Genomic DNA, 25,664 nt, shown 5'->3' with positions numbered 1-25,664 from the left:
TCAAGAGAAATGATGGCGAAAGTGTTAATGACCTGGAGAAATGGCACTCTAATAAGTCTAAGCATAAGTAAGTAGTAAGTACACACAGGCAATACATCACCACAACCACCATTATCTTCTTTACAGTACCCAACCTTTATTGCATTGCAGAATCTTAGCAGCCTATTCGTAAACTTGGCTCCTACAAACCCAAGGAGTGGATCTACCACTAGACACATTCATGATCTGTTCGTACACATCAAGTGCAGTAAAAATTCAAAACATTAAAAAGACAACATAAACTCCAATGATAAAAATCAGCACAAATCACAAAAAAAGTGACTCTTTCAGGCTACATTCCTCGTTATGCACTCTGTAGAATTTTGTTCTGATACTCTGCGTGTAAATATAACATTTCAATGGCCATAAAAGCTACAATAAATCCCAAATCTCTATCCATTAACAAAATATCTGTAAACTCTACCGTAAGGCTATGACAATCTTGCATCTAGCTTGTGAGGTTACTATTTGCTATGACAAAAAAAAAAAAAATATATATATATATATATGTATAAAATGAGATGTTGTGAAAACATTGGCATCGTCTTTAAAGTGCTATCAGGATTGCAAAGTGTTACAATAGATTGGAGTTCTGGTGCCATCACATGTGGTCATGACTCAGCAAGAGAAAAGTGGATCGTGTAGTGTCCTCTCTAACACGTGGTCCGTCATTGGCTACTACAGCAACAGCTTAACTGAGGTACAGTGATGCCTCTAAAATATGGATTGTCGATGAGCTCCTCTCCACTACAACAAATATCACTTCCCTGATCCCGTTCGTACATCTTCGGTCACCAGGGTTCACCTTGCTCTGTGTTCCTGGTGTGCGCTATGAGGGCTGGCCGCCACTAGGTGGGGCTGTGGAAGTCTTTAGCGTGGCTGCGGAGGCTGGAGTCGGGTGGGCGCTGCCGGGACTTGGCTGTGGAGTGCTCCCCGCTGCTGTGCACACTGCTGGAGTCCAGCCGGCTTCCACGCTTCCCTGACCCGCGAGTGCAGCTGACCAAAGACAAAAGAGAGAGAGAGGAACGTAAACAAACAGACGGACATTTAGCGTGTTGCCAGTGTCCTAAAGGCAGAGTTGCGTTGAAACGTTCACAAACGTCACATTAACACACATAATTCCTTGCTCTGTAATGTGAGGGACTGAAATGTTTGGGAGCACGACAGTATACAAACATATTTTTTCCTAGCTGATGTTAGCCTGTGCCCTGCTCTATCTACATATTCTCAACACCAAAACCTCTTCCATAGTTGTAGGTAAATCTCTGAGCTGTTGTGCGTGTGTGTGTGGGGGGTGTTGTGTTCATTACCTGTTGTCTGGGAGGAGGCGCAGTGTGCGGTACAGGTCGGCGGTGGAGGGCGTTCTGCTGGAAATGGGAGCTTTGGGCGTGTTGAAGGCAGTGTAGGAGTGCGATTTGGTGAGGGGTGCGGGGGTTGAGATGACCTTGGCCTCAGGTTCGGCACCTATGGCACACACACACACAAACACACACACACACACAAACACACACAAATGAAACGCAAAATCCCAAATACGCATAACGCATAACCACAACAGAAAACAAAATGGACATTTTTAACATGATAATATCGACAAGGCCAAGAAAAACAATTCCTTCGTGTAAAAAGAGTCTGTGTTAGAAACGGGTCCTCACCAAGTGATGAGGCACTGGTTGATGCAGACTTGGCTGGCCTCTTTCGGTCTACAAAGGGAGTCATGTTCAGAAACTGATTCTTCATCCATGTTGCTCGGTCATCCTCAAAAGCTTTCCTCTGTGGAATGATGGCACACACACACACAAATCAGGACTGAAGATCATGTCAACGTTAAAATCTAAACTCCATCCTTCTGCGCCAGTGAATGTTCCCCTGCCTGACGTACCTCGTGACCCAGGCGAATGGCGGCGTCAGTGAAGCTCTTCCTCTCCTTCTCAAAGTTCCTCTTCTGCTCCTCAAACAGCCTCCACTCCTCCTTGAGCCTCTCCTTCTCCTCCAGCGTGTAGCAGTCGTTAAGGAGGGCCGCCGTCTCCTCGTCACAGGGGGAGCTCAGCTGCTGCTATATGCACGCACGCGCACACACACACACACACACACACACACACACACACACACACACACACACACACACACACACACACACACACACACACACGATAAAAAGCATGCATGTCAGTCATGTGCAAAAGCAGCATCTGCTATTCGAGTTAGGAAAGAGAACACCATCATTATCAAACTGTATAAGTGATAATCATGGTCCTTCTCATTTTCCTTGTGCTGAATTAAATGGTTTATCTTGTTGCAATAATACTTTCAACTAAAATCCAGTCCAATGCAGGTGAAGATCTTCGCATTTGCACGTGGAGAGTGTGTGTGTGTGTGTGTGTGTGTGTGTGTGTGTGTGTGTCTGACCTGCAGGAGCTGCTGCTGGGCCTGGACAAAGTCTCGACACTGCTGCAGCTCTAGCCTCAAGCGCTGGAGCTCCTCCTCGTGGACCCGTCTGGAGATGAGCTCCTCGCCATCCCTCTCCCGCTCCTGACTCGCCGCCAGGGACGCTGCGCACACACACACGCACACACACACACACACACACGCACTTAATAGATTTATACAGCCATGCACCAATACTGTACATCAGCCTAACATCAACATCAAATAAAATGATGGCAATGGCTGATGTTTATCTGTTGGCAGGGCTCGAAATTAACTTTGTTCCTCAGTGTTCCACAGCGGTCCCGAATTCTACTTGGTATTGTCCCGGACTGAACCACCAGTGTTGTTTTTTCCCCCATTCTACATAATAAACATGGCATAATAATCTTGTTTCAGTATCTTGCATCACTTCATTGAATCTTTCTGGTCCACCACATAAGTTCTCAACACTTAGTTTATTAAGCACCATTTTCTGAACATTAATCTCCCATCTTCTGTCTCTCCTACACCACACTCAGTTCCAAAAGTTGCGATAGACTCAGTGTCCGTCATTTCTTTGAGGTTGCGCTAGACTCTCAACATTCCTTCAATAATCTATTTTCATGAGTCTTTAATTGCAATGTCAGTTTGACGCGACGTCATGGTCATAAATCTCAGTAAAACAATAACCAGTAGCCTGGGAAATTACCATGAAGCTGTCAGATACTCTGAGATATTTGTTTGTTTTGTCAAGAACAGCCTATAGCTCAGAACAGCCACAGGCAAATGTCCAAAACTAATTTTGAAAACTGGTTTTCATAGTGACCTTGCAACACTATAGCTTTGTCAAATCGCAGTCGCAGTATTTAGCTCATCATGGCTTTGGTTTTGTTGATCACCGACAGAAAACACAACAGTGTTTTAGTCAAACATGGGACTGTCATGTCATGTTTTAGAACACCAGCCTAACCTTATATCATTAGTAAAAAAAATGTTCACATGTTCCCAGCCTGCTTGCTAGGTAAGGTTCACCTAGTTTGTTAACTTTGATGGCTATCGGAAAGTGACCTATTACCGCCCCGCATGTGTCACTTAATATTTATTTCTATATGAACCAAGAAACGCAAGCACCCACTTCATAAGGGTATCTTATATTTATACAACAATGATGTTGTACAGTGACTCAAAGAGCAATAAATAAAAGTTTTAGGCCACTTCTTTGGGAGATCAGCTGGCTAACACTGCTTTTGCCAGCTGACCATTATGCCAGGTGAAACCTTTTGTATTTTTGCTGTTAATATCTTTTTGTATTATTTATTAAGACAAAAAAAGAAATGTTTAGACTCCCGTGTAAGCAGTTTAGGAAAAAAGCACCTATTTTGACATTTGCTTTGACATTTTTTCTACCGTCTTTTCTACATCTTTCTATTGTGTCCCGGGCCTTTTGCCCAGGATGACGGGACACCGGTAATTTCGAGCCCCATCTGTTAGGTTGTACTAGCTAGCAGACTGGCACATTCAGAGATAGTGTTACGGACGGCTGAAAAAACTTGAAAATGGGTCATCTTATAATGAATATTTTTGTTCCTCTGCTATACCAGAGCATCAATAACAACAGGTAGAGAGAGAGAGAGAGAGAGAGAGAGAGAGAGAGAGAGAGAGAGAGAGAGAGAGAGAGAGAGAGAGAGAGAGAGAGAGAGAGAGAGAGAGAGAGAGAGAGAGAGAGAGAGCGAGAGAGAGAGCGAGAGAGATCTACCTTGGCTGTCCAGGCGCTCCATGTGGTTCTTGAGTCTCCTCCACTGGAGGCGGATGCTGTTGGTGAGCTGCTCGCGGGCCTGCTCACACGACTGCTCCAGGCTCTCTCGGCTGGACTCGCACACCTCCTCCTCTTCCTCTTCCTCCGCATCAGCGTCCACCTGAGGCCCAAACACAGCCCGTCAGCGCGTCTCCGAACCCTGGCCCATCAGCCGTTGTTTTGGAGGGAGGCACTTTTCCCTCCAAAGACTAGGCAAGACTGACACACTTTTATTTTCAGATATCCCTTTATACACTGATTATGTTGTCAGGTGTAAATTAAGTAAAGAAAGCGAGAGTACAGCACTCCTAGTCATATAACTTATTTTCTCTTTATTTTCTTTATTTTTGCCTGTGAACAAGACGTTTCAGGGTTCTCCCTTCTTCAGTTTCATGGCCTGATAAAGAGAAAATAAGTTATATGACTAGGAGTGCTGTACTCTCGCTTCCTTTACTTTATCTCGTATGGGCACAAGCACCCAGTCAGCTAAAACACTTCGTGAGTTGAGCGCGTTCTATGCACTTCAGGTGTAAATTAAGGAAATGTGTTTGGCCTCACAGTGTACAGTGATTTAACCTCAACTCTGAAACTTCTGTTCAGCACTTGACATGTTTGAGCAGCCATCTGTTCTGCAGAACACAATACCCATTTCCCCAAGGGGTAGCCAAGCTCGTGGGGTGAGGTTAATCCCTCTGTGATGTCCATTTCCTAATGAATTGCGTAATCCCATCACAAGTGGATCAATGTGCCGCCTGTAAACCGTGATGATACGATATGCAAGTAAATTGATTTGAACTCAATTACAACCAATTTCCAATTGGCCAATTTAATGTTCATTCATGCTTTTCCACATGGTTCTACCAGGCGGGAGAGATGCGGTGCGGCTCTCCCGTGCCTGGCCTGTGCTCAACAGCAGATGGCACTCAAGCCCGGCACCGGCACTTAATTGAACTTCCTCCATCCAGACACACGACAGATCAAACGCTTGCGTAATACGCAGCGTGGCCTTCACCACATTAACCCCAGCCACTGCACACTGATCAAATCAATTTCACTCTCAGCCTCTCCTGTTCTCTTTGTCTCTCTCTCCACCTTTCTAACTATACCAAATGCATACAAAAACCCTCAATCTGCAAGATACTGGCACAAACAAGGAAGAGCAAGGAATGAGCTCTCTCATTCTTCTACAGCTAATAAACAATTCAATTAGAACCTGTGGAAAAATAAATCGAATGAAGTCCATCTGCTTGTCTCGTTAACTGAATCAATTAGCAAAAATGTACAGACTGTTTTATTCTCCTGGACGAGCAAGGAGTATCTGCTCAAAACAAAATTTGTCGAGGTGGACAGGTAATTGTGAAGAGTACTGTCTGTAAAACTTTCCATTAGAAGGCCGGCTGTATGGAAATCATTTCCTCTGTATCAAGACGCTTGGCTGGGTCGTACGGGCACTCACCTGCTCTAAGCTGTCCTCTGGGACCGCTCCTTTGGCCACGGGCTTCTTTGGACTCAAAATGGACATCATGTCCTTCTTCATCTGCTGAAGCACCTTCTTCAGCTCAGCGTTCTCCACCATCAGGGACCTCTGCCTGGCCTCGTAATCCGTCAGCAGAGCTGTGTACATTTCCCCTTCGTGTCTAAACAACAAGAAGAATACATGCACATGCACATGCACGCACACACACATTGGATTATTTTATTTGGGATGACCAAACACAGTAATTTCCTGTGATGGCCTCATTGTATAAACCGCAGGACAGTAACAAGATAAATAAACAAAAATAGCCATGTATTAAAGCCCCCCTTGGTAGGATTAGCTATATTTCCCCTTCTGCTGGATAAAATGTGCATGCTATTTCTTATTAAGGGTTGGTATTTCAACATTTTCACTGAGAAGCAGAGCTGTTAGAGTTAAGGCAGCAACCTACTGTACTTCCAAGATCAGAATGCTCTTTGACAACTACAATATCCAGGATGTTTTTGAAAAACCCTAAGAGTAATGTTTAAAGCGTACACACACACACACACACACACACACTTACACACACACAAACACACACACACACACACACACACACACACAGCGTGATCCCCCCCCTACCACTGCAATCTTATTACCGGTAGGACCATCTGAAGTGACACTTGAGACCAACACTGTGTAGGCGAGCATCTGTTCTGCCTTCTGACTGTCAATTGTAAGAGAAGAACATAAGGAAGGCATGTTACCTGGCTTCTGCCTTTCCAGTCTTCCAAAGGCCTCTCTTCCCATCTGACCTCCCAATGGTATTTGACACCTCAATGACTGGAGACACATAGGGAAGTGGTAGAGACACATAGGGGGAAGTGGCAGAGGGCAGAGCAGGTTTTTATGTAAATCCATCATCAGGACCCCATCATGATAGCAGCTACATTGAAAGCAAACACCATAACACTTCAAGCGCAAAGTTGTGGGTCTCGAAAAGGAGGCGAGTTCTGCATGCAGCACATGCTCCGTCTTGTCATCCAATCAGCCTACCTAGTTTTTTGTCTCTCTTGTCCACCAGCAACTGGTTGAGTCGCTCCTTTAGCTTGGTGCATTCTCTCTCCTTCCTCTTGGCATCGTGGTTATATTGAGTGGCACGGCTTGAGATGATGCTCTGTAATTTCTGAACCTAAAAACACAAGTCACCCAATCACAGTTTGAGATAGTTCAACACTGTACTACGACAAAGCAGCTTAAAAAAAAAAATATTCACAGCACTCTGCATGATAGCATCTTTAAGTGCCTTACTTCCTCTTTTTCGGACTTGAGGCAGCTCTGCAAGGTCTTGATTTTGAGCTGCAGCTGTCTCTCGCCTTCATGCAAACCCGAGTTCTCCCTCCTGATGTACTCTAATTGATCCTGCAACACAACACAGCACAAGCCAAAGGTCAACGGGTGCAAAGCTCAGTTCATTTTACACTTACAACATGCCTCGTTTTCGCTCATAATGGCAGTGAGATGTTATATAAGCGAATACATTAGCAATGGGCCTGAGTGACAATAGTGCTGCTTGATCATAAGAATGCCAGCAAAACAAGTGCGCAAAACAAATATTTAACACTTCTACAATCCTCATTTTTAAATCTGATTTCACAACTACTACACATCCTATCCCCTTTCAGCTCTGTAGGGGTGTTGTTGGGCGGTACCTTGAGTCTGGTGTGGCCGTGCTGCAGGTGTTCCAGGTCGCTGGTGCTCCTCAGGTGCAGGTTCTCCATCTCTTCCAGGGCCCTCTGGCTGCGCCGGTTAACCTGCAGCAGCTCGTACATCAGGTTGAGGGCCGACACCGCCTCCAGGCCCTCGCCCCCATCGCACAGCTCCACACTCAGGCCACACAGGCCCAGGGAGCCCATCTCCTATATACACACACACACACACACACACACACACACACACACACACACACACACACACACACACACACACACACACACACACACACACACACACACACACACACACACACACACACACACACACACACACACACACACACACACAGCATTCATGAGGTTGTGTCTTAAAGTTTGCTAATTTCATCAACTGTATCTGCCAGCATAAAAGCATTAGAGTAGCCTACGATCAGAGAATATGCGTTTTTATTCAGTTCAGTTCAGTTTATTCAGGGGGTATCATACCTGATTGATATAAGAGGTGCACTGATTGACATTCTGCTCCGTACAGAAGGCACTTAAGACACTGTAGTTTTTAGGCAGCAGCAGGGCGGAGGGCAGGGCGGGGACTGAGTTTTGCCTCGAGGGGGACATCAGGAGCCGGGTCACACTGCAGATCTCTTTGGTTTCTAGACAAATGACAGGAAATTAGAAATCCGTGGGATAGGTAGAATTACCACCCAAAAAAGACCCTTTAACACAGCTCATGTTTCTGATCTCTTTTGTGACATTCAAATAATTCACTACATTACAAAGCTTTGGCAAACGTGAACACTTCAAAATCAGGCTTAAAATTGTAGGTAAAAATTAAGTAATTAACAATGAAATCTACTGTACATCTCCCAGTTCATTGTAAGCTAAGACAGGTACCATTGTATTTTCATTTCCAAAAAAATTAGCCTTTACAATGCAAACCATTCTGCTATTAATAGTTGCTTTACACCCCATTTCACACAGTGAAGTAAACTCACCATATGCTGGCTCTGGCATTGTCATTGTCCACCAATCTCCCCTATCAGTCCGACACCAGGACGCGTAGGCTCTCTGGTCATCCGTCGTGCCAGCAGACACACACGTCAGGACATGAGGCTCCCGCAGGCACTGGTGCCTGAAATAGAACAGCAAGGCACAATGGATTACCACCACCGCCCATGACACTGGATTAGCAGCCAATTCTGCCCCAGTATGGGATTACATGGCACACTGATGGATGCTGTGAGTTGCTGCTGACTGGGGTCAGGGATAAATTCTACACATAGCGGCTAGCTAAGTCACTAAGCCTAAATAAATGTGTGGAGTGCGTGAAAAATGGGGTATGCAGAATGAAGCTGACATTCCTTGCTGTCCCCCAGATCTCGATCACTTTATGGACTCAAGTTTTTACGAAGACTTTGGTCTGTGAACTATTCCCTAAATCTGCATAATTTGGCGTAACGACAGTACTGGTTAGGCTGCATTCAACAATAGCTTCTCCTAGATACCAGCTCAGGCTGCAGAAAAATGCAAGCATGTGGAATTTCCTATCACCGCTTTTCAGCCAAAGGCCAAAATGACTGCATCAAGCAGAAAATAACTTGGTTTTCTTGCTGCTTTATCCTATAATCCGTTGTGCATATGGCACTATCCCCACGCCCAGACACACTTATCTCTCCTGGGTGTCAGTCAACAGAGCTTGAGGGGAAAAAACGTTTAGGAAGCTCTGTGCACGTCAATCCAACTTTTAACCTTTAATATTAGATTCTAACTTTACATCAGGCAAACCAAACCAATCCGTGCTAATTTCGTATTTAATTAATGCATCTTCTAACGGAATACCAATCATTCATTTCTGAAACTCGTTTAAAGTTATCATACCACAAGAATGAACGTAAACAAACATACCTTAGTAAGCCAAGTTCATAGCTAGGTTTGGTGATTGCACTGTTTATTGACTATTTATCTATGTAAACTATACCTAATATTCTATATTCTTTTTAACGTTAGTCGCGTAATAACAACAGATTAAAAATGAAATGCTAACGTTGCTTTTACCTGCTTCTGCTACGTTATCGTTACCTGCTGAAACCTTCAGTTGGTAATGGCATCAACTTCTTACGTTAACTTGAGATATGATGGCAACAGTTAACGTTATATACCATCCGAAAATAATGACAAAGTTGCTACTAGTTTCCCGGAGCGTATGACAACATCCACAGTCAAATGCCACCATGCAAAAAAAAACTACAAACGTTAGCTGCAGCGAGGGAATGTAACGTTACAGCTGGCTAGAATGGGAATAATGTTAGCTAAACTGTTGCAGTTGGCTAGCTTATCTTGCGAGCTGACATTGCTGACAAGCTAAAAGGAATCCACTAATGTTAGCATCTCAAAGGTTAGCGTTCCAACATCTTCACATCTAGTAACGTAGGACTAATGTGATGCCTACCACGACACCCAACAGTGGACTCATTTTCCTACAGAGTTGTTTTATTCCGGCACAATAGTATGACACAACATTTAAAGACGAAGCTTCTATCGCTAATGTTTACTACCAACTTAACTTAGCTGATGCTAGCAAAAGCGCCAATTTACCATAACGTTGGGCTAAGGCTAAGTTAACTTACTCACGGTCAAGCAAGATGATTCAATGAAATAACTGCTGGATGCGGCCGTTTGTCTTGTTCTACCGTAGAGTGAAGATTTTCTGGGATCATCTGTATAATAAATGTCTTAGTTCACACAATCATTAACCACCAACTCCCCCAGTCGTTACACTTGCCGTGCCATGTTGAGTAGCTTGAGTTTTGAAGCTGACTTCTCGCTCACGTAAGAAGAAACTAGTCAGCTATTGGAGAGGCCGTTGTTAAGCAACCAACGTATCGCTCGTGCATTGGCTTTTACCTGCACCTGGCAAACCATCCACGTAACCTCAGATGAGCATGTGAGATAAGAGGCCCGGGATAATAATAATATGGCTTGGCCTACTGAAATGGAAAACATGTGGCGGCACATAGCCTCTTAATTTTGTAACTATTCTCAAGCATCAAGTTGCAACAAAGTTAAAATGTGTCAGTTTTTTATTTTCAAAGAAAAATGTATAGCAGACATTCCACACACACACACACACACACACTCTCTCTCTCTCTCTCTCTCTCTCTCTCTCTCTCTCTCTCTCTTTCTCTCTCTCTTTCTCTCTTTATTATATATAAATATAAATGTGCAAAGGCAACAATTTCAATGCAAATTGGGTGCAAATTGTGAGGGAATGGAAAAACATGTTCCCTGGAGGGCTTTGAATTAAACCCAAAATGAGCATACATATACAGCATAATAGTACAATTAGTCAGTTTTTCAACATTTGATTTTCATTTTGTATAGCCTAAGGATTTATGTAATGTAGCCTTACATTTTACAGTGTCCTATAACCTTTATGTAGACAAGCTCTGACCATACAGAGTGCACTTAAACTTGTAAGCTTGGTATGATATGATCCTGCTGGCAGAGATGTAAAAATTGTGACAGACACATCCCTATCTTCAGCCCCGGCAGCCTCTGGAATTCAGGCCAAGCTCTCAGCTGTAGCAGGCACAGGGAAAGAAGAGGCAGGAGTCTGACTCAGGGTCCATGTACTTCCCAGAGGCGGGCAGATCCTTGCATTCCATAATAAAGGCTTGGAGTTCAGACGCAGGGATTCCCTCTTGCTGCTGTTGCTGAAATTGAATGAATTATATATTTAGTTTATTTGCTATGGTGCAGACAATGAGCTTCTGCTTTTACATGTAAATACAACATTAGACACTCTAACCTACTTTGTCTACAGGTCTACAACTACAGGTCTACAGGTCTAACCTACTGTGTCTCAGAGTTGTATGTTTGTCAGACTATAATAACTACACATGTATTGAATATTCTTGGTATTTAATAGTTTTTACCTTGATAGTCTCATACGTGTCTGTGATGAGAGCAATGAAGAGACTGAGGACCATGTATGTGAACAGGGAGATAAAGGTGTACACATAGAGTCTGCTGAAAAGCCAGACTAAGTATGTTTTTTCTCGCAGTTTGGTGAATGTGGAGTATATTTCATCCCCATTGATCAGGGAAAACAAGCAGTCTGCCACCATGTTAAAGGTACGAAACTATGGGAAATAAGAATTGTGTTAGTGTCGGAATCAAGTAAAACATCTCTGTAACATTTGTTTTTGTTTTCTTTCTCTTCCTCTTACATTTTCATGGTGTGGCCCCAGCACAATCCAGCCACAGAAGCAGTAGCTCAGGTAGATCATTACAGCACATGTTAAGAAGCGGATCACGTTTGGGAAGGCTGCCCTCAGGGTGAGGATCAGAATCTAACAGAACAAAGAACTCCTGTCACTAGAGGAAAAAACTGGTTGGGTGTCACCTTGATATCTCATATCTTACTGCCATGTTAAGTTGAGTCAGTGCCTGAAACCAGCTGACAGCTTCCTGAATGAGTGAAGGCATTGGCCTGAATTAAAAGTCAAAGGCCTTTATAACAATTTAGAGAGTCATTTAAGAATTCATAGAAATATGGTGAAATATGAGTACCGGTAATGACATGTATGCCTCAGGGCTAACCTGTTAGACAAATGGTTTTCTAAATGATTGTTTCAGTCATTTTGTTAGCATATTTGTGTCGATTTTTTTATATGTTTATGTGCATGCCTTTCAGATAATGAACAATAATTATAAGAATATCTCACATTATACTTCTGGAAGAAGCCCAGGTATCGCAAAACACCAATCCACACAAACATGGTTGAGGTTCCCAACAAAATGCTGCAGACATCATAGTTTGTTAGCTCCTGCAACAGTGAAAAGACTAACTGTTGTTTACACTGACCGTGTTGTGACAATGACATTGACAATGACAACACACCATGTTTAATTAACAATGACTATGAACGATAGCTTATATACAGTATCTGAGGGTGATAGTTATGCTTACCTTGGTCTGGATGCCAATTTTCATAATAGAACCAGTAATGGTAAGTGTGTCACTGATGATGATAAGAATATACCAGCCATTGACAAATTCCAGACGGTCTGACATGGACACTGTCTTCCGATAGTGTTTTTGGAAAAACATAGCATATTCCTGTGAAATATCAGAGATACGTATTCATGATGTTCTAGTCAGGTGTCAGCTTTTGTTTACCAAGCTAAAAGGGGCCAAACAGGTTGTGTTCTAATCACTAACAGTGTTATCTTGAAACATTCACTCAGGATGTAGGCCAGGATGTAGGTCTGTGGTTAAGAGGAGCTAATACAGGCTACAGTAATTTCCTGTGTATTAGCCACACCGTGTAGCTGCAGGACAGTGTTTTATGGAAGTTAAAAGAAACAAAATCCTAATAATACCATTAACTGCCCCTGCGTATTAACCTCATAGCTGAAGAGATGTTACAAAGACAATGTATGAGCAGCACAGATTTCACTTACAGACTGCAGCTGAAATCCATTGAGTACAGAGCGTATGCATAGAGTAAGAGACACCAGACAAGCAAGAATGATGAAAGAATCAAATGTGAGGATCAGGGTGAGGTGATAGTCCTTATCTGCTGCAATGAAATAAGGACATATGTTCAGTTTGTGTCATAATGAAAAAAATGTGCCACCAATGTCGTGCGCCACCCTCTGTTTGAAAACTGAAAGTATTGCATTACTTCTCATTTATTTGCATAACTTTCCTGCTTGACAGTGTATGCTGGGTGCTACAAGTATAAAGAGGATCAACTCTCTGTCGTTGACAGCATCCTAACTGCATTTGTTAAATGAAGAAACAAGTGGAAATTGTGTAAAAGTGTGAGAGCATCCTTACAGGATCCAGATATGTTCCAGTCTTTGCACACATTGATGTGCACATGGTTATCCAGTGATATCTTAATCCGTCCACTATGGGCCATGTTGTCAAACAAAATCTGTGTTTGTAGAGAGCATTAGGTATTAGATGGTAGCAAAACGCAGGAATATTAAAGCAGTTTTTGTTTAATAAAAGTAATGACCCACCACAGTCCTGAAGGCATAGCAGTCGGGTAACTCGTTGTGCCGCACTGTTTGCAGATTTATAGTCTTGATAATCAAGGAGACTTTAACAGACAGTAGCCTATGGATATTTAAATAACAACATAATTCCACACAAAATATTATACAAAAGTTCTACCTTAGATTTATGAAAGAAATAAAAGAGGCATGCAAATAATTGTGAAAGCTCATAGAAAAAATATTGCTAAATGCTAATTATGTGCATTGACATCTGAAAGTGGGGAAAGTGCACAACCTAACCTCTTAAAATCCAAAGTAAAATTCATGTCTTGTATTGCAGCCTCTTTGAGTGGTCCAAGAGGGTAGATAGACAGACATTCTGGTGGGAAAATAGTCAACAGGCTTTAAATCAATAGTAGACATCAGCCATCATCAGCCATAATCTGATTCTGATTAAGCCGATTAATTCTTTATCAAAAATCGTCCAAAGGCAGAAGTTATCAATATGTTTAGTGATTACTAAAGATTAATAAAGTGTACAGTATAGTTTTTTCACTGTCTCCTCATGTTTCATTTGTTATGCAACACTTATAAGCAAAAAGAAAACATTCACTCACTCACTCACACACACACACACACACACACACACACACACACACACACACACACACACACACACACACAAACAACAATCAAAGCAGAGATAACTATTGTATATCACCTTTCACAATAAATGGATCAATGTCAAATGTGTCATTGCCTGGGGAGATGCTCCCATGTCTGTAAAACTCCTGGCAAAGGGACAGCGGGGTGTAAACGCCACCATTTTTCTCATATGCATGATTTCCCACGGTGAGATTGGGCAGGTTCAGGTACTAATGGAGAAAAAGTTAAATTCACTCAACAGGAACAGTCTATAGCCCCCATTTTGATTTGCGATGTTCGAAATGATTACCAAACACTGGGTTTGATAACTGTTATGGGCTGATATGGTGTCATCTGGGTTGGGATTTGAAATGCAGACGTGTATGTAGGTGTGATAGGCGGACAACAGAAAGTGAAAAGTAATCCTTACAGGCTTGCAACAATGACAGTTATTTTAGAAAGTTTCCCGAACGGAGCGAGCAGTACACTTTTGACTGAAAATTAGCTTTGGGGTTTTCAGGATTTTGGAGCGATTCAGTATTATCCCCTATCGTTACAGTGACAAAGAAAGTTGGCAAGCACCATAGGAGTACTTGCAATGGAATGGCATGGATGAACTGGGGAAAATGGGATTTTTACTGAGGCTGTTGTCCCATCTCCTCACATCATGGCCGTTGTAAAAGGGCTGCATTTTAGCAAGTGGTCTCATTGCCATTGACAGTTGCTGATTCAAGCTTGACAAGATTCCCTAGGTGTGGTTCATAAGAGTCTGCCAGTGACTATTGTCTCAACTGAACCACAATGTGCTACAAAGCCTGGTGAAGTATGGTGGGGCAGCTCAGCATTTAGGAACATTCTTGCTAGTTTACAATATTGCTGTCATTTGTGCACAGTGAGGTGCACATATAGAGCTGTCCTTCAGTCTGTGGTTAGGCTAGAAATGTGTCACTTGACAGCTGATGGTTAGACCTGAAAACAAGTTGGGCATGGTCATAAATAGACACTTAAAGGGGAGAAAGTAGCTATGACAAACTGTGATGATATTACCTGATTTATGATGTAATTGATGTGGGCATACACTTCTTTACTTGTGTACACAGCATAGTTTTTGTCCTGATCTTCATATCCCTTCAAGAAAAGGTGCTTTAAAGTCTTGGCATTTTCTTCTTTGAAGGTGACCATCATCTCGTTACTCAGCCCAAAAGACACCAGCTTCAGGAAAGTGCACAATAAGGTGTTCAATTCCACACACTGCAACAGTCTACATGAAAATTAAAGAATACTGACAAAAAACTTTAAAGCCAACTATATTACAATTCTGTATTAAGCTCAGCCATAAAGTCTAATGAGTATACAACTCTTACCTGGCCTGTGATTATCAGTATCTTCAGAATTTGCAACATTAACTTCCATGGTTTACGGCCTCTGGCACGAAATTTCTCACAGGGGCTCATGAAAAAATATTTTAGCTTCCTCCTAAAATTATCCACCACCCTGTGATCCACATTCGATGTAGTAGCTGTCCACTGGTAGTCCTGCTTGAGGCGAGCCACAGCGTCACTTGTTATTAGTAGGTCTTGGTCTGCCATTGCATGTGCTCCTTACAGGTGGCTTAGTTCTAAGACTATTTAAGAGTATTTCAGTGAGACAAATCCATATGCTGCTTGGCTTGTTGACTCAGGTAGAATGAGAATGAGTATGAGTGAAGACACATGTTAAGACCGAAGTGGCAGAGCAAGAAAACAGTTTTATCTTGATAAAGAATTCATACAGATGAAGAGTTAAAGGATTCTTTTCATTCTTAAGTTTCATCATGCAAGTTCTACAGCATTCTTTGCATCAAGCTGCCAATCATAGTCGCCCCTAAATTCACCACGGAAAAAAAGTCATACAGAAACAATTGAAGAACATAAATTACTCAAACTTTCTCTAACAGTGTCAAAACAAAGATGGTTCCTTTTTGTCATCTTGGAGAGTAGACTTTGAGAGTATACATGCAGAAACATGAAACAGAAATGAGCATTTTGTTAGGTATACTGTGTTTCTTTGAATTGTACTGCAGATTTATTACCTGAACAAACCAACAGACATATTTCAGTGGAACACTCTGGCACTCATATTGCTGTTAGGCCAGATTAACCAATGATATCATATGTGAGCCATCCAGTACAAATGTGGATGCAAGTTAGATTGAACCCTATAAGATGGTAAAAAACAACAAATTCTCTTCTCAGAGCTTAAAAAAATGACAAGATAGTGTGAACAGAAAACATTTACCCTTGTATTCAGTCCCCTTAAAGTATATCCCACATTACAAATAGACTACAGCCTACAATTAACTATTGGAACACAGACATATGAACTAACACATCTAACACCAGATTTGTTCTTTCACATACAGTATATACACACAGGCACCTTTTTCTTCCAAAGTTTGCATTGATAATTTCACAATCAATTTATTGCAGCTTTGTGATTTATTTCCATGTGTAGTGGTTCCACTGTTAGATTAATTTGTTTTACCTAACTTCAACCACCAGCTTAACAGCAGAGCAATCAGTGACGCTACAGATATGATCCTGAATATGATTCAGTTAGTTACTTTCAGTTTGAAGTATAATCCTCTGTCAGTTTGGTTTTTAAATTTGAGCGTTTTTTGATTTATAATGACTGATAGTGTGATTTGTGGTTATACATTAATGACACAAAATACATGCTTTTCCTGATCATCATCAGTGATAGAAGATGATGGCTGTCTAGAGGTCATGATACCAAATGCCGGTGCATGGCTACATCCAGCTAAACATTGTTATGAAATCTGTTGTCTGACACCATGGGCCCTAATTGAAATACCGGGTAAAGTCATTCTCTGAGCAAGGTTCTTGTGCATGAACTGTACAGTATCATGTGGCGTGAGACAGCTCTCAGCTGCATCGACGTTTGTGCAGCTACTCAGGATCATTCTCAGGTATTACAACTGCATTATATTTTGCATAGTTATTAAGCACGCTTTAGTTATAGACTTTAGACTTTGCCCAGCATTTCCATCAGGGCCTATATGACACTGAGGGATCTTATTCCACTCCACATCCAACATCACAGGCATATTCTGAAGAGGCCTGTTGGGAAGAATGTGCCCGAAGGTTGGGGTTGCTATATAAAACAGCCAGCTAGCTATAAACACACCGCAGGCAAGTTTCAACTGGCCTGGGATCCTGGGATTTCCGATCATCTCAGGAAGTATACAAACTCTGAGTGAAGCTGTATACTGAAGGATTTCTCCTCGACCATGCATGAACCATTTAAAAAGGCACAAGATGGACAAAAAAACAACAACATGAAGACAGCTAAAACGATGAGGAGGATCAGACAAGATATATCAGATATGCACCATGAAAAAAAAGACAAATGAAGGACAACATTAACACAAATAGGCACACGTCTTACTAATAAAATAACAGAAAGGTTCAACGGTCTCAGAAGTGGGAGCAGGCCATGATGGTAAAGTCACTGGCACGGGGTCAGTTCACTAGCTGTAGGGCGAGGCGGGTGAAATGGAAGAGAAAGATGGGCGAGATGAAATGGACCGGGATCGCAGTGGTTGGAAGTTGGCGTCCCCGCCACTGGCCGTGCTCCCACAAGCACCAGGGTCTGTGTCCTGCGCCTCATCCAGGACCTCTTCCGGTAGCGGGGGAGCCCCTGGGTCTCCTGGCTTGGGTAAAGAGGAGACACAGGAGGATGACCCAACCATACTGTCACTACTGCCAACAGCATTGCCCCCAGGGTTGTCTCGCCCCCTGGGAGACTCACTGAGCAGGTTTAGTGAACTAGAGACCATCGAGTTATTTGGGCTCCTCTCGCCCTCCGGGTGGTAAAGCAAGGTGGAGGCATAGCAAGTCTTGTCAAAGTTTGAATCATAAGAGAATGTCCGAGAGAGGTCGTTGGTGGCACCTGGCTTGGAGTGGGTGTAGTTTGAACTTGAACTGGCACTGCAGGCTTCAGCTGTGGGATACAAAAGTACAACTTTTCTTAAACTTTATCACACAGATAGGCCTACCACAAATGTGGTCACAATGCTTTAGCCTAATATTTGTAAGTTAGGAATTGTTTTACATCGGGTCCAGTGACAAATCTATAGGCTACACACAGTAGCCTAAATCTTACCCTTTAGAGCGGCTATCCTCTCATTCTTCACCCGCTGCACCTCGTCGGTTATCCTAGTGATGAGGAAGTTAATAGTGCGCTCCCGACGGATAGATTCAATTAACGTATCCAAGCCCCGAGGGTTTTCGGCCAGGAAATCCAAGAGCTTGCCAGCTCGCTTGCGGTCTGTGGTACGGCAGTTTATCTCCTCCGTGTCGTCTCGAGTCAGGATCTTCCTTGAGCGAAGGTAGTCAAAATGTCGACTGGCGATGATCTTGTCGACCAGGTACGGGCGTAGCCTTTCAAGTGCCTGGCAAATTACAAAGACACCGGGTTGGTAAGGTAATGTTAGCTAACCGAAAGCTATTGTGGAAAGCAGTTACGGAAATGCTTCCAACACGTCCACTGAAGAGCTCAAATTTACCAACAGATTCCTTATACATAATATTCATATTTAAACTCACGGTCTTTGAGCTAACCGTATCAGCCCCTGTTGTCATGCCACAATCTGAAACTGATGCTACTCATTCTCTTAGACTCGACAGGCTTATTTATTCTATTCTATTGCGCGTAAAGTTTATTTCGCCCCAAATAACTTGGCTTAGTGAAGATGGACAGTGGGGTGTTTCCACAAGAGTTCTACTCATGCATGACTTAATTCACTTTCCCATAGGCTATGCTATGAAGAGACTAGCCTACTATTTGGTTACAACCAGATCCCACAGAACAGTTTCTTTAACTTTCGCGCAGTCCTAGTTTATACGGACACTTTCAGGCGCTTCTTTACCGATTTCTGTCCAACGCGTCCAGGCAAATTTGTTTCAGGAAAATTCAACTGAATTACATGTTCGAATAGGCTATCAACACTGTGAATACTCACTTCCTTTTTTATTTCAGCCATGTCATCTTCCGTCAGGTGAGGAAAATCCATTCTACTAATTCAGTGGTTTCCCAACCCTGCTTCAAGCTAGGTCTACGGCTCTGAAACAAAAGTTTAGGTCTGTAAGAGATCGATTTAACTAAGCCTCAGCACATGTGCCATCATAGTAAGAATTGTCAGTGACCGTCATGCACAACGTAGGAAACATCGGAAGGAGAGAGGGGGAACTAGTGAATTGTCTAGTGAAACTTACTTCCTCATTCAGCTTTTGACGCAAGTTGTTAGCAGAAATCTAACCGGTGGATCAAACTGTGGTTTCGGGTAGACTGTGTGCTGTTGATAGGCTACATTTTGCTCAATACAAAATCAAACAAAAATAGATACTGAAAATCAGTGATTTTCCACATGGCACATGCTAGTTCCTTAGATTGTAGACTAACATGTTGTCAATCAATAATACCCAGACGTAGTTCATATTCTCCACAATTAGCTCATAAACATAAGGTGCATTTTTGTCTCGATTGTGTCTTAATTACCCATAGACAGTAGCCTATCTAGATTAAACAAATTATGTTACACAGGAACAGATAGCTTGTGGCGTAGCCTACAGTTGGAATGTTCAAGTAATAACATTATCAATACAATGTTACAATAATGTTTCAGCTACCCCTCTGACCACGTCCCACATTTCTACCCCTCTGACCACGTCCCACATTTCTACCTTACATGCAACAATGTCTTAAAATAGGCAATGCCAGTTTTTTAGGACACAGTATAATGTACAATTAACGTATTGCCGAAACATTTGCCGACGACTTTGGATTGGAGACACCTGTGTCGTTCAAATTTTCCATTATCAAAGAGGACGATATGCACCGCTAAAACCACAACTTGGGCTTGCTATAAGGCTTCTCAACTTTACACATTTCCCAACTGTACTTAGTCTATCCATACTAATAACCTAGGTTACTGATACATTAACAATTGACAATATCAAGAGAACCCTTTGCACAATACCATCCTAGACTTAATCCTGAAAACAAAAATGGGTGTTTTGTTAGGCCTCAAGGCCACAACTAACCTAACCAATATTATTTTCATAATGATAATCTCTAGATTTCTCGGCTAAATCTCAGAGATCTTTGACAGATGCCTATAACAGAAGTGGCCTCGGGGTGGAGCTGTAAGGCTATGACAATGTGTCTAATTAACATCACTGGTATGATTTTTAGCGTATGCAGACTTGAATTCCTTTTGTCGAAAAGGAATGATATCAGGCTAAGATGAAACTCTGGTTCAGAATTCTAATTTACTTTAGACAACAACACAAGATAAATAGTTGACTTCCTCTTTAGAGAAATGGCCTATAGAGGAAGTTCCCATTTAGGTCACATGGGCAGCTCTAAATGGGAGCTCATAAGCTATTTCATGTGAAACTCACACTCAAACTTGTTTGTCATGTGCAGCAACTGTATTATATTAATTGCATTTAAAAGAAGAAATAGTATAAACTTTGAGTCTGAATGAGCCATTCCTGGACATTGGTCCTTGAACATCACACAACTTTGAATGAATGATGGGCAAAGAGCAAAGTCTAACTAAAACTATAGGCCTACTCGGCCAAATCAGTTTGCTAATTTAACCCTTTCCTTAACAGCAAATAGTGAAGAATCCTTTACCACATAATAACATTATAGCTCATGCACAACAAGTTATAGATAGACTTTGCACTTTGCCCACCGTTTAAATTAGGCACTAAAGACTTTTCCTTATGACTAGACACCTATTGAATTGTTTTAACACCACCTATATGAACTACCACTGTGAATGGATGGAGATTTTGAATGCAGTATTGCAAGTATAAGGGAAAGTATGGCATCAGCATAAAACCTGTCATAAAAGAAGTAGGCTAGTAAATGAGCATTAGACCTATTTTACTCCCTATACTGCGAAGTAAATGTTCAAGGCTACGTGCATAAAACACTGTAATCACTGTTCCCAAAGAGCCTCTGAGTGCTCAGAGACAGGAGGGATTTGGCATTTTTCTTGTGACTTTGCAGGCAGCCCAGTGGATACTGCCGAGTCAGCAGGAGAGCGATCACAGACGAACACAATGTTCCTTTTCTGAGTGCTCGGAGGACTGTGGGATTTAAATATGGGAAAGTGGTTGAGCGGAGTGATGTCAGAAGCACTGCATTAGCAATCATCTCTTTGAACTCCTCTGATACACCACAGGCATTTCTGTGTCTGACCTATCAGAAATGTGAATGATTCATCAGCATTTCAGACAGAAACGGATCTCGTCTGCCCTGATGTACTGTATAAACACAGCTGTTTTTTTGTTTGTTTTTTAACTGAAGCATTGGTCTTAGTTAGATGCAAACACAATGTGAGTACAAAGTAATCCAGAAGTATGACAAATGTTGTCATGCATGAAATCATTATTGTTGAAGATTGTAATGAATATAAATAATCAACATGAGTGAATAGAAAGGTTTTTGTGAACAAGACAGGAATGGTGGATGCTTTTTTGTCTACCACAATTTAATCCAAGGATGTGACTGTGAAAATACATGTTATGCAATTACCCTGTACAGCTTAATCCCCAATTGTGTGGCCATACTGCCATGCTTATGTAAATGCCATACGATCCGCCATTATTGATGGATCCCTCAAGTGTGTTTTGCATGGCCCATAGAGTTTAACTTATGACATGTTCAGATTGCACACCCTGTAATTAGATCATATGGTTTCAGAAGCTTTCATGTTCACCCAAAGGGACAAGAGGTGACATGGCAATTTAGCTGACACCTTCTGGTGCAGGGTTTTGGTAATCCAATCCAAACTTGACAGCTGTGATGGGGATCTCATATAGCAACCTGTTAATAAGTCCATGGAACTACATCAATGTAATGTTTGTTTGACTAGTTGTCAAGCCAACACAGACAACTGTATCCAATATGATATTGAGGTAAATCATCAACATTTTAAGTGTAAAAATATTTTCTCCAACAGTTATATTTGTACATTTATCATTACATGTAGTAATTTATCCAAAGCAATTTACACAAACGAGGAACACCATTCAAGCTAATGGTGCAGAGGAGACCTTGGGTGGGAATTAATACTGCATCAAACAACACTATTACCAGAGGATGGGAGTATGATATAAGTAGGCAAAGTGTAGTAGAATGAGAAAGTGGGAAGATCAAGGGAAGAGAAAGAAGTGCATGTTGGGTTAGGTTGTTAGAAGTGTTAGAGGACCTGTGGAGGAGTTAAGTTGTATGGTATGGCATCCTAGTTGCATTTGCTACCTAAATAGACATCAGAAATTATTAAGGAGAAACACTATTTTGCCTAGTCTACAAAGTCAATGTACTTCTTGAAATGGGACATAAAACATGACTGAGTATGCTCAAGCACATTTCCTTAAAAATCACCAAGCAAGTCTTCATCTGGATTGACGGATGGAAGGCAAACTTGTAATTTATGTTCTGCGTTTCTTGATGTGTCTCAAGGAAGGTATTTTTTTCATGGTTCATCCTCTGTAGATTCCTGAATGGAATGTTCCACAATGGATTTTCCTCCAGCACATTCCTCCCCACCCTGGGATCGCTGTCTGTCTAGTCTTGTTCCAAGCCCAGTCCATTATCCCAGCTGGACTTGAGATCCCAGAGGAACTTAAACATACTGCCATTCCAGGAACACATTATTCTTCCCTCCCTTTGCCACATTTTTGCATAAACACATTTACATTATAGGCTACAAATGTAAACAAGAAATCCCTCAATGAGAGGGAGATGTTTTAAGACCGACCTCAGTTCAGTTTTATCAGAATATGGATGGAGAGCTGTGGGATCTGGGATAAAGGCCTTCAAAATAAAAAGCTTCCCAATAATAATAAGCCTACTAATAAAGCAGGCACACACACACGCACACGCACACGCACACGGACACAGACACGGAGAGAGAGAGAGGCCTACACATTGACCGTTATATGCCTTCATCCGCGTCACGACATTTGTCGCTTTCTCATTGTAATCTGTGAATCAATTGTATAAGCGTAGCCTAGTAAAGTTGAGACAGTTTTTAAATAATGTTAAGGAATAGGCTTACATTATCACCCCTAAGGATTACATTTTCGCTCTACCTCCTTGAAGCGAGGGGGGCGTCTTTCCTCAATGGAGAAGCGCGTCTGAAACATTCCAGGCATAGTTTCAGGAACACCTCACAACCGAGCCAGATCATACGTAAGCCCACATAGCATTATAAAAGAGGGGGAGACACGACTTCGGCAGTACACCCGACAGCGGAGACACTGAGCGTATGTCAGTTTGCAATTGAGATAGCAGAGGAAAAGAACACAGAAGACATGCTGCTGCTCTCTATTACAATTATCTTGTATGGATACCTTACGATGGTAAATATCACTTTCCTTATCCTAACTTTTTAGAGAACTGGCTTAAATGATATTGCTGATGTATCTCTTCAACATTTAGATTATTTATTATTTTATTTGTTTTGCCTGTCACAGGTTTCCTCCACATGCCCTTCAGTGTGCGTATGTCCCCTGGAAACTCCACGGTGCGAACTGGGAGTCAGTTTGGTTACGGACGGATGCGGTTGTTGTAAGGTCTGCGCTAGACAGCTGAACGAGGACTGCAGCAACACACAGCCGTGCGACCACATCAAAGGACTACAGTGCAATTTCGGGGCTAGCCGGGATGCAACTAGAGGCATATGTCGAGGTACGAAAACATTCACATATTCAAACGATGTTTTTTAGTTTGTTAGTTTTTTTGTTGTTGTTTGTTAAGTGTATTGTGATTTCTGGTGGTGACAGATCTCTCAACTCCATTAACTGTTTTTCCTCTCTTACAGCCAAGCTCGAAGGAAGACCTTGTGAATTTAACAACAACATGTACCAGAATGGAGAAACCTTTCAGCCAAGCTGTAAGCATCAGTGTACTTGCATGGATGGTGCAGTGGGGTGCGTCCCACTGTGTCTTCAGGAGCTCTCTGCACCGGCCCTTGGATGTCTCAACCCCACATTGGTCAAGGTGCCTGGACAGTGCTGCGACAAGTGGGTCTGTGCCAACACAGACAAGCAGAAAGCGAAGAAAGGCCAAACCAAACCCGGTCAACCTGAAGACAACTTCACACTGAAGAAAAAGATGTTCCCCAAGTTCAAAGGAAATCCTCAAGCAGGTCAGTACTTCAGCCTCACACAAGTATACTTTACTTACTTTAAGGTTAAGCTGACCAGGAATCTTCCACATATGGTTAATTAAAAAATGATTTTAAAGTGAATTTTTGTCCTAGTATGTAGCTTAGTCTATGTCTTGAATGAGGAGCATCAGTGTCTGTGTGAATGTGAGTTACAACATTCATTGAATGTCTTTCTCTGCCCATTCAGCTTACAGAGACCAGCCTGTGACCCGCTTGCTGTCTTCTGGTCTGAAGTGTGTCACTCATTCGTCCAGTTGGTCTCCATGCTCTAAGACCTGTGGCATCGGGGTCTCTACCAGGGTGACCAACAGCAATCCACAGTGCAAGCTAGTGAGGGAGTCAAGGATTTGCCAAGTGCGACCCTGCTCTTCATTCTCGCAGTCTAGTTTAAAGGTAAGCATAGTGCCTAACTTAAACAGAACCCAACGTGCATGGTGTATGGTGCATTGTGTTGGAAACACACACACGCATTCACACACACACACTGATTTCCGATAGACTAATACATCTGTTTTGATTTTCCAGAAAGGGAAGAAGTGCAGTCGCATGGAAAAGCCAAAGCAGCCAGTGAAACTGACGTATTCAGGCTGCAGCAGCGTGAAGAAATACTGGCCGAAATACTGCGGCTCGTGCCTGGACGGACGGTGCTGCCGCCCAGAGCAGACCAGAACTCTGCCAGTGCAGTTCCAGTGTGACAGCGGGGAGACCTTCACCAAGGACGTGATGATGATCCAGACCTGCAAGTGTAGCTCAGACTGTCCCATCAGATTCGAAGGCCCCCTCCCAATGCACAGGCTGGAGAATGACATCCACAGGTTTACTGATGATGAGTGATGAAGAGATCTGTGTATGAGGCTTGTGTTGAGTACATTATACATTGAACCTCCTGTTAGACAAGATTACATAACCAATTGGGAGGAAATCTTGATAACATGCAGAGAAGTGTGGAATGGTAATCTATATTACTTCATAATATTGGAGTATCAGTATTAGCTTCATATTGAAGCATAACTTTTATCTGTTATAATTTATTAGTATTATTTTAACTATGTTTACAGACATGTTATGTTTTGTATACAGACAACACACATTGTTGTGACTGCAGGTTTTGTTCTGTTTGTTCAGGTGCTGTTGGTTTAGCACAATTGGCAGTCAGTGCTGCTTCTGTTGATTTATAAAAAAAAAAATCATGTGTTAAATCAAGATCAAGCATTAGCGGCAGCTGTCTGTGTTTATGTGAGTGTTTTTTGTTGTTTGTTTTCATATCTATTTATTAATTATTTTTGTATCACACTTGTGTTTTATTTACACAATGTTGACTCTGTGGTGTGAATAAAGATTTAT

At 42.1% G+C, this 25,664-nt stretch overlaps 4 protein-coding genes across 7 annotated transcripts; 1 reads left to right on the top strand and 3 right to left on the bottom strand.

The window, feature by feature from the left end:
• Positions 1–111: 111 nt before the first annotated feature.
• Positions 112–10,251, bottom strand: ssx2ipa (synovial sarcoma, X breakpoint 2 interacting protein a). Of its 3 annotated transcripts, none has more exons than XM_062530337.1 (14): positions 10,042–10,251; positions 8,410–8,546; positions 7,904–8,067; positions 7,415–7,621; positions 7,014–7,124; positions 6,759–6,894; positions 6,470–6,545; positions 5,700–5,880; positions 4,205–4,364; positions 2,449–2,591; positions 1,922–2,092; positions 1,695–1,812; positions 1,350–1,503; positions 112–1,035 (listed from the first exon to the last, which is right to left on the bottom strand). In XM_062530337.1, exons 2-14 carry the CDS (start codon positions 8,432–8,434, stop codon positions 888–890), a joined length of 1,794 nt encoding a protein of 597 aa, XP_062386321.1. In that variant the 5' UTR covers positions 8,435–8,546; positions 10,042–10,251; the 3' UTR covers positions 112–887. The 3 variants fall into 3 exon arrangements, with proteins under 3 accessions (XP_062386321.1, XP_062386318.1, XP_062386320.1); XM_062530334.1 differs by having other exon boundaries at positions 1,922–2,095; positions 10,042–10,250; XM_062530336.1 differs by having other exon boundaries at positions 1,922–2,095; positions 10,046–10,250.
• A 297-nt stretch (positions 10,252–10,548) lies between these two features.
• mcoln3a (mucolipin TRP cation channel 3a) lies at positions 10,549–15,741 on the bottom strand. 2 transcript variants are annotated; one of them, XM_062530343.1, is made up of 12 exons: positions 15,433–15,741; positions 15,116–15,280; positions 14,145–14,298; positions 13,724–13,802; positions 13,448–13,544; positions 13,260–13,359; positions 12,881–12,999; positions 12,387–12,536; positions 12,142–12,243; positions 11,644–11,766; positions 11,350–11,556; positions 10,549–11,127 (listed from the first exon to the last, which is right to left on the bottom strand). In XM_062530343.1, the coding sequence occupies exons 1-12, from the start codon at positions 15,655–15,657 to the stop codon at positions 10,990–10,992; spliced, it is 1,659 nt and encodes a 552-aa protein (XP_062386327.1). In that variant the 5' UTR covers positions 15,658–15,741; the 3' UTR covers positions 10,549–10,989. The 2 variants fall into 2 exon arrangements, with proteins under 2 accessions (XP_062386327.1, XP_062386328.1); XM_062530344.1 differs by having other exon boundaries at positions 12,881–12,996.
• A 54-nt stretch (positions 15,742–15,795) lies between these two features.
• Positions 15,796–19,347, bottom strand: bcl10 (BCL10 immune signaling adaptor). The gene is made up of 3 exons (XM_062530347.1): positions 19,092–19,347; positions 18,233–18,521; positions 15,796–18,070 (listed from the first exon to the last, which is right to left on the bottom strand). Exons 1-3 carry the CDS (start codon positions 19,140–19,142, stop codon positions 17,598–17,600), a joined length of 813 nt encoding a protein of 270 aa, XP_062386331.1. The 5' UTR covers positions 19,143–19,347; the 3' UTR covers positions 15,796–17,597.
• Positions 19,348–23,061: 3,714 nt separating this feature from the next.
• Positions 23,062–25,664, top strand: LOC134073528 (CCN family member 1-like). The gene is made up of 5 exons (XM_062530333.1): positions 23,062–23,511; positions 23,626–23,839; positions 23,973–24,299; positions 24,508–24,713; positions 24,846–25,664. The coding sequence occupies exons 1-5, from the start codon at positions 23,464–23,466 to the stop codon at positions 25,152–25,154; spliced, it is 1,104 nt and encodes a 367-aa protein (XP_062386317.1). The 5' UTR covers positions 23,062–23,463; the 3' UTR covers positions 25,155–25,664.

The sequence above is a fragment of the Sardina pilchardus genome, chromosome 2 (assembly GCF_963854185.1).
Source record: "Sardina pilchardus chromosome 2, fSarPil1.1, whole genome shotgun sequence".
In the NCBI taxonomy this organism is placed as follows: domain Eukaryota; kingdom Metazoa; phylum Chordata; class Actinopteri; order Clupeiformes; family Clupeidae; genus Sardina; species Sardina pilchardus.
This window is presented reverse-complemented; position numbering and strand designations above follow the sequence as displayed.

What these genes read in the sequence shown, in the direction of transcription:
- ssx2ipa (XM_062530334.1), bottom strand. Translation starts at nt 8,434, where the DNA reads ATGACAATGCCAGAGCCAGCATATG. An exon ending in CAAGAGAGACAAAAAACTAG is followed by an intron (nt 6,546 to 6,758) that starts GTAGGCTGATTG and finishes ATGTGTCTCCAG; the next exon opens with TCATTGAGGTGTCAAATACC. An exon ending in CAGAGGACAGCTTAGAGCAG is followed by an intron (nt 4,365 to 5,699) that starts GTGAGTGCCCGT and finishes TTTGGGCCTCAG; the next exon opens with GTGGACGCTGATGCGGAGGA.
- mcoln3a (XM_062530343.1), bottom strand. Translation starts at nt 15,657, where the DNA reads ATGGCAGACCAAGACCTACTAATAACAAGTGACGCTGTGGCTCGCCTC. An exon ending in GCTATGCCTTCAGGACTGTG is followed by an intron (nt 13,360 to 13,447) that starts GTGGGTCATTAC and finishes CTACAAACACAG; the next exon opens with ATTTTGTTTGACAACATGGC. An exon ending in ACACGTATGAGACTATCAAG is followed by an intron (nt 11,128 to 11,349) that starts GTAAAAACTATT and finishes ATTCAATTTCAG; the next exon opens with CAACAGCAGCAAGAGGGAAT.
- bcl10 (XM_062530347.1), bottom strand. Translation starts at nt 19,142, where the DNA reads ATGGATTTTCCTCACCTGACGGAAGATGACATGGCTGAAATAAAAAAG. An exon ending in TGGCTGAAATAAAAAAGGAA is followed by an intron (nt 18,522 to 19,091) that starts GTGAGTATTCAC and finishes GTAATTTGCCAG; the next exon opens with GCACTTGAAAGGCTACGCCC. An exon ending in GAGGATAGCCGCTCTAAAGG is followed by an intron (nt 18,071 to 18,232) that starts GTAAGATTTAGG and finishes TGTATCCCACAG; the next exon opens with CTGAAGCCTGCAGTGCCAGT.
- LOC134073528 (XM_062530333.1), top strand. Translation starts at nt 23,464, where the DNA reads ATGCTGCTGCTCTCTATTACAATTATCTTGTATGGATACCTTACGATG. An exon ending in TGTATGGATACCTTACGATG is followed by an intron (nt 23,512 to 23,625) that starts GTAAATATCACT and finishes TGCCTGTCACAG; the next exon opens with GTTTCCTCCACATGCCCTTC. An exon ending in CAAAGGAAATCCTCAAGCAG is followed by an intron (nt 24,300 to 24,507) that starts GTCAGTACTTCA and finishes CTGCCCATTCAG; the next exon opens with CTTACAGAGACCAGCCTGTG.